The 11,422-nt window shown below is 34.4% G+C and overlaps 1 protein-coding gene across 1 annotated transcript; it reads right to left on the reverse strand.

Moving 5' to 3' along the window:
* Window positions 1–261: 261 nt before the first annotated feature.
* LOC147076492 (uncharacterized) lies at window positions 262–4,925 on the reverse strand. Its single transcript, XM_085940300.1, has 2 exons — window positions 4,406–4,925; window positions 262–1,753 (listed from the first exon to the last, which is right to left on the reverse strand). Exons 1-2 carry the CDS (start codon window positions 4,571–4,573, stop codon window positions 521–523), a joined length of 1,401 nt encoding a protein of 466 aa, XP_085796426.1. The 5' UTR covers window positions 4,574–4,925; the 3' UTR covers window positions 262–520.
* Window positions 4,926–11,422: the final 6,497 nt, after the last annotated feature.

Consider the following 11,422-nt stretch of genomic DNA (forward strand, 5'->3'; position numbering starts at 1 on the left):
GAAGTTCTCGACCGAATGGGAAAGGACCAAGAAGTTCTGCGTAGTATCAAAACCAGAAAGCTACAGTAGGTAGGTACCTTTTGCGATTTTATGAGAGGACAAAAGTACAGCATTCCCCGACTTGTCAACCAAGGAAAGATCAACGGTAAGCGTAGCAGAGGACGATGCCGCATTTAGTGGCTTAAGAATGTCCGTGACACTGAACTGTTTCGAGTAGCAGATAAAGCAAAGATCGTCTTTGATGGTGGCCGACCTCCGCTAGGGGATGGCACGATTAGAAAATTATGTTTATTTGTTTGAATTTTTCAACAGATGCAGGTGAAAATAGTGATGTTTGCTACAAATGATTCCATGCTACTCCTAACCATTATTTTTTAAAATAATGTCACTTGTTCTTATTTAATCCTCAGCACCTCAATAATTATTCTTTTATAACGTCTACAATTAATAAATAGTACGATACTATAAATATAGTACGTTTGGTAACACTGGAAAGAACACACGATAGTTCATTAATTAATCACAAATCGGTTGTGAGCAGCTGCGCTTTTTCCACGATGACATGCAGCTCCGTCTCCCGATACGTCCTTCCGTCCGGCAATATAACAGGCAATTTCCGTTCCGGCTTGTCTTTGGGTTTGATCCCGTTCACCCAGGCGACTTGACGACGCCTGCGCAGCCTTACTATGAACACGGCAACGATGGCCACAGCGCCGATTACTATGAACACAATAATGACGATCGAAATCACGACTATTTTACTAATTGCTGTCACGCTGCAGATTTCATTATTGTAAACTTTCAAATTTACAAAATCATCGTCACCGGATGAATTCTTATAAAAGCAAAACACATTTTGCTCGTTGAACAGAGGCGGCAGCGCGTAAGTGGATTCCGAACAATCGCAGGGTTTCTTTATTTTTACCTGTTTGAAGAGCACATCGAAACTCGTCGCGTTGATCTTCCACGAGTCTTTTTCGTACTGTTCTACGGTGTTGTTTTCAAACAATAATTCCAACTGTCCGTTAACTGCGGTGACGTCCTTCGACACTCCCATTCCGGCTAAAGCGCCGGCGTCCATTTTATTGATAGAATTATTTCGTATAGTGATGCTCCCACGGGTGACAATCCTCAACGCGTCGCCTTCGATCGTGCCGATCTTACAGTTTTCAATTTGCGTTTTCTTAGTACCCGAAATCATAAACGCACTACTTCTGATTCTATCCATTGTCACGTTGAATAACCGAAAAGATTTCCTGACTTCCACGTCTGAAAATGTCCGACTCGGCAACGATTTAAAATACCCACCGCTTATCAACAAATACTCCATAGATAACTTTTTAAATGCTTGATTTTCTACATTCGGAAATACACTATTGACTATTTCTATTTTCCTCGTTCCGATCAAATTTGAAAATGCAAACGGTTTTATGTTTAAAACAGAAGAAGCGTTGATCAAAACTCCGTCAATATGTCCTTTGACAGAGTGAGACGGGAACTGGGACACAGTCGTATTGTGAATTTCAATATTCACCCCTGGATATATGATTTGATCACCGTGAGAATAGCCGGCCCAATACAGGGAATTTTCTGATATAGTCAGACGGTCAACATTGGAGATTCTGATGGATCTCAGTTCTTGTAGATTGGTGATTGCGTTCGGCAGAAAGGTAACTCTTCGACAACGGTCGATGTCTATGTGGATTGCAGTCGGTAGCATTTTGTTTGCACCTTCCGGCCTTATCGTCACCTCCTGAAAAGAAAGAAATATTCATCAGTATTATTTTCATATACATAGGCAAGTCGACGCTTTATTTCAAGGGTGTCAGCTTTTAACAGACGAGAGCCAAATAGATGTAGCACAATATATTTTAAATTCTAATCGTTTTGAGTGACCTGGGTTTCGCCTTTTAGGCATCTTCAGCCACTAAGTATGTCGTGTCCGGAAACATGTACATATGCAGTTCGCCATATCACATTTCATCGTGAAATATTGTATCGGAAATATATGGTCGTATATTAAAGACCGTCCAACCTCTTTGGGTCGTATATTTAGTACTGACATAAAATTCATGTCTAAATAAAACACGGTTCTTGTCGGTTTACACTTTACAGGAAGCCAGCAGCAAAAAATTAAAAAAACAGCCGATATAGGTACTGGATTATTTGTTAGGTTAGGTTAGGTTTCCATTCTTGAATTCATGAATTTTGCCAAAATCGGCTAAGAAAATTGAATTAATGTTCATATTGAATCTAATAAAATTGGAGACCGTACACTTAGTATACGCCATACGGTCATGTTTTTCCAATAAGAAAGCTCACAGCAAACTGTGCCACGGTGAAATGTTTTACGTTCAATTTACATATAATCTAAGTATGCACACTTATAGGTAGTGGCGAGGATTCCATCCTAGGCTATTATTTAAAGCCTACCATCCAAAGAGAAATAATTATTAATTGCCTATTAGGTAAATAATAACTTCATTATTTTATATTCTACAAAAACAATCCCACGATGGCCGAGCAGCTTACGCGTCTATGGACCTAATAGATTGAACAATTGGCTAACATCCATTTCTCGTAAAAGCAAAAATCTGTTAATACAAACCTCCATTCTGTAGTGGCCCATTTTATAATCCTATTAGGATCGGACATGGTCAAAAGAGAAGAAAAATAATATAATTTGCCAACGACATTTGTCTGTAACCATATTGGGTATGTAGCCATGCCACGAATGCAATTAAATTAACAATTATTGGGTCGAAAAGCATCTCCTCTAAGAGAAATAGGTAAATTAGGTATCTAATATAATTGTCTACATGGGATAAACTGTTTTCGCCGAAAAAAATGGTGGTAAATATGCCGCAGATGCCCGCATGAGCTTTTATAATTTTTTTTTACTAAAACAGTTTATTCCATCTAGACAATTATATTAAATACCTTTTTCTGTTGGCGCATATGCTTTTCGATCATTTTGATACATCATTATCACACACTAAAGGCCCACCCACATTGAGGTGCTTGTCGCCTGCTGTCACGGGCTGCCGCTACGGGAAAAAAAGTGTGTAATGCCGTTGTTCTTGGTGTTTAAAATCTTATCAGACTGATGCTCCCATCCCGTAGCTCATTTTGAACCTTTAAACGAACACTGTCAGTGGCAAAGTCTGCCGTAATCATTAAAACAAGAATGAGCGCACTTCACGTTGAACTTCACTGCACCGGCACCTGCATGATTCAATGAATGACAATTGAACGTTTTTATCATATTCCACATGCCAACACTTTCGTCTGTCACGTCAAACTGTCAAATTCACGTTCTTTTTTGTTTTTAGCAGTTGGCACTATGTATTTTCTATGAGAATGTTGTCTATTATCTATGGTCTACAGCACAGAACAGATAATAAATAGGATACCGATAGGCTATATTCAATACGCCTCATGTTGATGCGGGGTTTTGAATGTGTGAGTGTCCTACGAAAATGAAGCACGCATTATGCACGTGCAATAGTGTGTGTAATACACCAACATTAAATGAGTGTAGTTGCATAAACCGAGAGCAGTTTTCAGTATTCAACGTACAACGTATTCTTGACAGGTGTGTAAGTTTAACCCGGATTTTTCCTTACTCGAGTCGGTTACCTACTATTGCCTTACCCGTTAGGTATTTCAGTTCCCATTATTTCTGAGTTCCCTCGTCTGCAGGCTGTATTCTATTATCTATGAATGTCATGCCGCACGTATTTTAACGTACGCACACGTAGAAACTTTCTTTTATTTTGTTAACTGTCAATTCATGGTGGAACTGCATTGTATTGTTGTTTTAATTTAATAAAACGCAATTTTTTTGTAGTACTTATTCCACTTTTAATCAATATATTGTAGTAGTATATAATATAGTTGAAAATGTCTATGTGAGGCGGACGAAACCGGCCCTAATCTAATGATTAAAAGTGGAATAAGTACTACAAATAAATTGCGTTTTATTAAATTAAAACAACACGTAGAAACTGTTAAAATTAATTGAAAGTAGCATGAATAATTAATAATAATTCAAATTGCTAATACATTATAGTAGGCACTCTTTATCAGTGTCATTATTCAGTGAATTTACGAGATGGTGCACGTTCAAAATATTCTGCAAAATGACGAAACCATAGACATTTTTATCGCCGTGAGTTCACATGATAGTCCGCGACATGCACCTCAATGTGGATGGGCCTAAGATTATATTAGGTTGGGGTAGGTTAGGTTAGATTATGTTAAGTTAGGTTAGGTATGGTCTAAAAAGAAAGTTATAAAACTCATGCGGGCATCTGCGACACATTTACCAACGGTTTTTTTCTGATGTAAGGAGAAAGTACCAACTTACTTAATGTTACTTACTTTACGCAAAACTCTTACTCACCTCATAATCATTTTTGCAGACACAGATAACTTTTCCAAAACCATCGCACGCGCAAATGTTGTCATTGCAAATCGTCGGAGAATTGTCATAAGACAGACACGGAACAAAACACATCCATAGCAACAAAAACATACATTTCCACATCGTCATTTTTACTCTCCACTCCATGTTGACACCTTTGTTTTAGTCTGTGTCGTGTATAAAATTATTATCTTTCAATGTAAACATAGTTTATCTAGTATGTTCCACTACCGTTTCGATAGGGTGATGATCTCAACAAAATAAACTGTCAATATAACTCATTATTTTCACAAAATGATCTCACTTTAGAAACAATACGTCACGCCCAGAAATTCGTTGGTAATTGAAGGTGTTACGAAAACCTTTCTTCGAATCCAATTAAAAAATGCTACACCTACATTCATTGCAACTTATCGTTATCTTTTAATTGACGCGATAAGCAAAATGATAACAAAAATATTAAGTATCACCAATTTCATAATTGTTTTGTTTTGACAGTAGAAAGAGTGTTGCCAGGATAACATTAGTGAAATTCCCTAAAATATTTTTTTTTTATTGTAAAATATTAAATTAGGTTGCTTAATTTTCAGAAAATTGGGTAGGTACCTAAATGTGCCGCAGAGGTGGACATAAGATTTTACAACTTTCTTTTTAGACCAAACCAAACCTAACTTAATCTAACCTACCTCAACCTAATAATATTACCTCACAATATAATTTTAGTTTGTGATAATGGTGTATCAAAATGTATGAGAATTTCAAATTTTCAATTAACGACTATTGGATCGAAAAGCCGATGCGCCGACAGAAAAAGGTATTTATTATACCTAATTATTATCTACGTGGAATAAACTGTTTTCGTAAAAAAAATATATAAAAACTCGTGTCCACCTCTGCGGCACAATTATTACCGAAAATTGTATCAATAAAATGAATAAAATCGCACAGAACAGGATAGAAATACAAAACCAGTTTGTTGCCATAGAATATAAATCAAAACTTGTACATCAGATTTAGTTTATGACTTAACAACGGTCAAGCCATAAATCATTAGACATACAAAGCCTCGAATATCCTCAAAATTTGCGTTTAGTGATACATCCTACGAGTTATAATAATTATTTCAGAAATCGGGAGCTAACCTGCTATTTTAGTAATGCCAATTGGGAGGGCAATAACCATGTGCAATCAAATCCCTTAGAATAATGATATATTCCACTTACGTGAGAAGATTTTAGGTGGACGTTGTTTAATAAGTTTGTAAAATAGAGTTTATCAATCTAGTTCACTCCGTTTCAAGTGCTTCTGTGTAGGTACTTATATTTTTATTATTTACTCATATTTTTAACATTTATTTTTTGTCATGTCGTGAGCGCTTTGAATATATAATTTGTCATTCTCATTATAATATAAAATACAATATTATGTAAAATAAATAATTTGAATTTTCCTGCTGCATAAGATTTACTAGTAAATTTTGATAATAAGAAAATCTTTACACAAAATGTTTAACTTTCTCTCATATTATTTCTCCACACTTGAGATTTGTCACTTATTACAACCACATCCAGAATGTAAAGCGCTTTCCACTATTTTTATGTTCTCTGGTATCTGGAAACCCCGACTGAACAGACAATAGAACTGACATATAAAAGGACCTAAAGAGTACTCAATTGCCGTGCGGCATTCAGGATCGGTATGATGCTAGAACGGTCAGTGCAGACACCAACTGGACGACACTGATCTAGCATATCTTCACGGTGGAGGCTAGAACCTACCCTGGGTTGTTATTCAAGATCAAGGTGGTGAGTACTAATGGAGTAAAAAATGAGTTAGGCGCAGTTTTCACATCTCAAGAAATGATGTTGGACCTGGCTAAGTCACCAGCTACAGATGGCTATAAGAGAATTTCAACCTGGCTCACCTCTTTTTCAAGCTGACTGGATTCCAGCGTTATTTTCTTCCAATACGAAGCATCGATACATTGTTTCGAAATCCCGCAGCCTGACTAGTCGATATATTTTAATGCCAGGTTTTTTTTAACAATTTTTTTGTTTACTTTAGGGTTACTGCATTATTTAGGAATGAATAATTCACCAGTGTAATGCGTCAATTACATTGAGCTACTTTACGAGCTGTTTGTTGGCGAATTTAATAGCGGGCGGTTCAGCTACTGCGATTGTGATGATGACACACAAAACTTTCCATTCGCTGAGAAGCCACAAGCCAGCGACTATTTTGACAGAACGTAGTTCGTTTTTTTACCAGGTTGCTACTGCGCAGATGCAGTAGGCCCACACGCCGGCGTGTAGTGTGTAAAGTTGACCGGCTTTCAACTTTTCTCGGTAGATTGTTTACAATCTGCTTGTTAGCTTGTTCAATGGTTACACTGGGCGACTTTACAGGCAGATTGTAAATTCGCCAACAAACAGCTCGTTAAGTAGCTCAATGTAATTGACGCATAACCGACTTAATTGATTTTAAATTTTTACATTAACATTAGGTACATTAAATTTGTATTTTAAATACAATCGTTACATTAGATACACATAATTGATGTGCTTCTTGGTATTTTTTTGTTAATACTAATAGTTTTGGACAATGAGGATGATCAGCGGTACCTATAATTTGTATTCTTAGTTCAATGAAAACAAATAAGTATGACTGACAAAGTGTGCATTATTTTTGTTGAATCTCCACAGCCAGCCTTCATCATTTCGCCACTGGTGCATAGTGCCTCAAAATACCTGTTTTTTATGTTACTCTACTTTTGTTAATGCATGAATCATTTTTAACACATTGATCGCCAACTAGTTTTACATAAAATAGTTAAAAAATGATTATTTGTCTCTAAGGTATTATTTGATAGGTAATGAAAGAATATAATGTTTTTTTTCATTTTGATGATTTTTTTACGTAAATATTGGTTTTTATGATGTGCCGGCCACATGTGTCCGTCGCGGCGCCAACAAGTTAATTTATTCTATTGCGCCGGGCCGGCCACTTCGCCGGTCACCTGTCCATATGTGTTGACGAGAGCATGGCGCCATTTCGCGGTCGAATTATATTTAGATTTAGATAGTATAATAAACAGAAAAGGCACAAATACGGAATAAAAGTTTTCAAATTGGGTAGTATAATACCTGGATACACATAAACTGGAAATATACGTATACATACCTTATAATCATTTTTTTTATTCTATTTTTTTATTATTTACATATTTTTTATAACTTACATTTTTATAATCTATTTAATTTTTATTTTTATATCAACAAAAACACATTTAAAATTTAAAAGGAAAACTTTTTTTTTCATTATGTACATTCTTTACATTAGTGAGCCTATATTTTGTGACTGGGAAGACATATTTTCAGGCCAAGTGGCAGTAATATACAGAAGGGCCATGCCGGTCACCGCGTATCGAAAAATGCACTGCGCGCGTGCCCGCCGGCGCTGTAGAACAACTCTACGCAGGTCTTCTTTGCCGGTCACCGGTGACCCCCATGGCCCCCTGAACGTAATCCAATGCCGGTCACCGGTGACCCCCATGGCGATCAACGTGTTAAGAAATTGTACTGAGTATTCGTTCCTTTAGGTTTAAAAAAATTTGTACTTAAAATTATTCTAAATTTATTTTGCAAGCCGAGCTGTTATCTACGGATCGGATTGTATAAATAAATTATATTATTCTATGGCAGGCCATTAGGAATACAAAGTGAACGGCGGGGCGCAAGTAAAATACTATTTTTAGACATACATTATTTATAATCATGAAAAAGGAATTTTAATAATAATTATAATAATTATATAATAATTACAAGATAAAAAGAACTTTTTATATACAACGTTTTTAAATTTTCTGTTGAATAATATAAACTTGACAATTCTATGTATTAATAAATATAGAATACTGAAATGTCATTTTGACATTTCGCGACCCGAGAACTACAGGGTTCTAAGTGGACAACTGCAGCAAAAAAGTTATGGGCTGTTGAAGTTTTGAACGCTTGTATTTTGTTAATTGTGAATGTTTTCAATTATTTTTTTGATTGAATATATCAATGATGGTACTGCTATGGTGTACCTGTCAATAAAACTACGTTAAAACTAGTTTTTAATAGCTAATTTTACATGTCATAAATTCAGTTAGAACCATGTCCACCTGAAACTCAAACAAATCGCCTTTACTACAAGGTTCTAACTGAAATTTGTATGGAAATCCTAGTGATTCAGGATACATAGTTTCATTATTCATCTAAAAATAAATAAAATTCTTGAAAGTTATCGAATATAATATTTTTTTCCGGAGAAAATGTATGGAAATTGTTGGGAAAATGGGAAATTCGGAAAAACTTTAATATTTTTTCTATTTTGTGTTTATTACCATTTTAAAATGAAAAATATGTTGAAAATATAATATAAAATACAAAACTATTGTTGATGCAACAAGCCCAGTGTTGATGGTTCAATTTCAACTGGCCTGTTCTCTTAATTTTTATACACGATTGTTGTTACTAATGGCTGAGGGAATGTTGAGTAAAAATTCTTCTATTAAATAATTATTCGCCTCAGTTTTAGAATAAACTTCAAGCCAAGAAGAGGCATATCTTTCAGATCCATCATTACATCATAATATCATAATGATATTGTATAATTAATATACTCAATCTCTAGGGAATTATCAGGAATATGGATTGTATAATACAACATATCCATTTCTTCACCTCATCTACTGAGATTTGAGACATCTCAAACATTTATATCACTGTAAGTGGGTCTATTCTATACTAATCGACCGATAAAGTGATAAATATTACAAAACTTAGGATAAGTTTATATCAAAGTATGTATAAAGTGTAACAATTGCAATATGTTGGTTATAATTGTTGCAATAAGTGCTACATTTTTACAGCAGCAAGAGAGCTGCTGTTAAACCTACCCTAAGTTTGATAATATTTATCACTTTATAACTTTAGCGGTCGATAAGTATAGAATAGACCCACAGGAAGACTTAAACCTGAAACATAAAGTCAATGAATGCAATACTATTAATATTTAGACATTATTATTAACAAAAGGTCGAAGAATAAAATGTACAATGTTCGTTCGACATTCAAATTATGAAAACAATTAATTATGTAAATTATAATTAACGGTTTGTGAATATGTAACTGTAACGGCGTTTGTAACAAAATTTTAAAAAATTAAGATAATATAATTGAAGCTTACTTACGTTTCATAATATTATAATTCATCTAGAAGTAAGTTCACAATTTACTGTTGATATCAAATATCACGAAACATTTTTTTGAGGTTATGTATCTCGAAGCTATAGTAGTTTATGTAAATACTCGTGGTTTATATAGTTAAAGACACTGCATGAAGTCGTAATAATAAATTTAAAATACAAAACAACAATATTTTACTCTTCATATTGAAATTAAAACCATTTTAACAGCTTTAAATGTTTCCACAAACGCGAAATGTCAAATCACATAGAACTTTGTAGAACGACGGATCTTTTTAGATTATGATAGAACTCTGTAGTATCCCAGATATTGTGTAAAGTGCACATAGAACTCGGTAGTATTGGGGTTTAATGAAAAAATATAAGAAATATCGACTTCATATTAATATATTATGTAGATAATGTGACTTGGAAGACTTCCTCATCATTACTTTAGTTTGGCCAAAAATCGACACTTAGAACCTTGTAGTTCTCGGGTCGCGATTTCATACTGATTACCATAGTAACGCACGTATATATTAATAATTTAGTTGCTAGGTCCCAGACCCCTAACAACCAATAATAGTGTTTTACTTTTTACAGATTTCTTCCGAAATAATTTTTCATACAAAACAGAATTAACTGAAAATTAATTTAATTCTACTTAAGAGGGGGCTCAAGAGGAGGAGATTGAAATATAATCTAGTATCAAAAGGACATCGGCGTCGTTAGGACGTTAATTTAAATCGATATTTTCGCAAAAACCACTAATCATCGGAGATTTTATTTAAAAAAAAATATATATTATTGGCATTGTCGGCCGTCTTACACATTATTATTTGATAAACAACTGCACGTGTCCGCCGATCAGAAAACAGGGCTGTCAAAATATTATATCCATTAATATTTTTAAAATGTTAATTTCGTCATAGTATTATTATTACCTAATTCAAATTGAGCGTAGGTTGATACTCAAATACTATTATAGTATGTTTATGATTTCGAGAAAATAATACGATGATATATAATCCATATCAATTATTTGAAAACAATACATTTGCATGTAGGTACATGTATAATATAGTGAAAAGGTCAGATACCTGTTTAATTTTCAAGATAACATCAAAATTTGTATATACTTACCTAAATGAAGAATATTCGACATTCATGAGTGAGCACGGCTCAAAGCTATGAAAATGTGTTTTTTTCAATTTGAAAATATTTTAATTGTGTATTATTTTATTACAGATTCATAATATGTTATATAACTAATACAACATACTGTTTTTTTCTATGAATAAAAAAGACTGGAAGGAACATATTGTGTCACGGCAATCAAGAAAGACCGGAAAATATGGCCAACAATGCATGATACACAAACATAAAATACACAAAATTACCTATTTAAGTTTACCGCACACGTGCAGACCACACGATATTTGTTTTCGCAAAGTCATCGCTTTCCAAAATGGCGAATTTGGTTGCCAGTTTTTATGGCGATGAATCAGTATGTTCCTTCCTGTCTTTTTTTATTCGTAGGTTTGTTTACTATGTACACCAAGAAATTTCCATTTATAAAATCCAAAATGAGTTTTGGAATATAGTGCAACTAAAACTAGAAAAATTCTATCATGGGTGTTTACTTCTTGAATAAGTTGACCCCAGAAACAACAGGTCCATTCCACTACGTGAACTACAGTGGATATTATGCAGGGTCCACATTGGCAACATGTCGCCGGCAACCTCGTTAAATTTTACGATAAGTA

The sequence above is a fragment of the Rhyacophila brunnea genome, unplaced genomic scaffold (assembly GCF_057557595.1).
Source record: "Rhyacophila brunnea isolate RB1 unplaced genomic scaffold, BYU_Rbru_1.0 scaffold_13, whole genome shotgun sequence".
Lineage (NCBI taxonomy): Eukaryota > Metazoa > Arthropoda > Insecta > Trichoptera > Rhyacophilidae > Rhyacophila > Rhyacophila brunnea.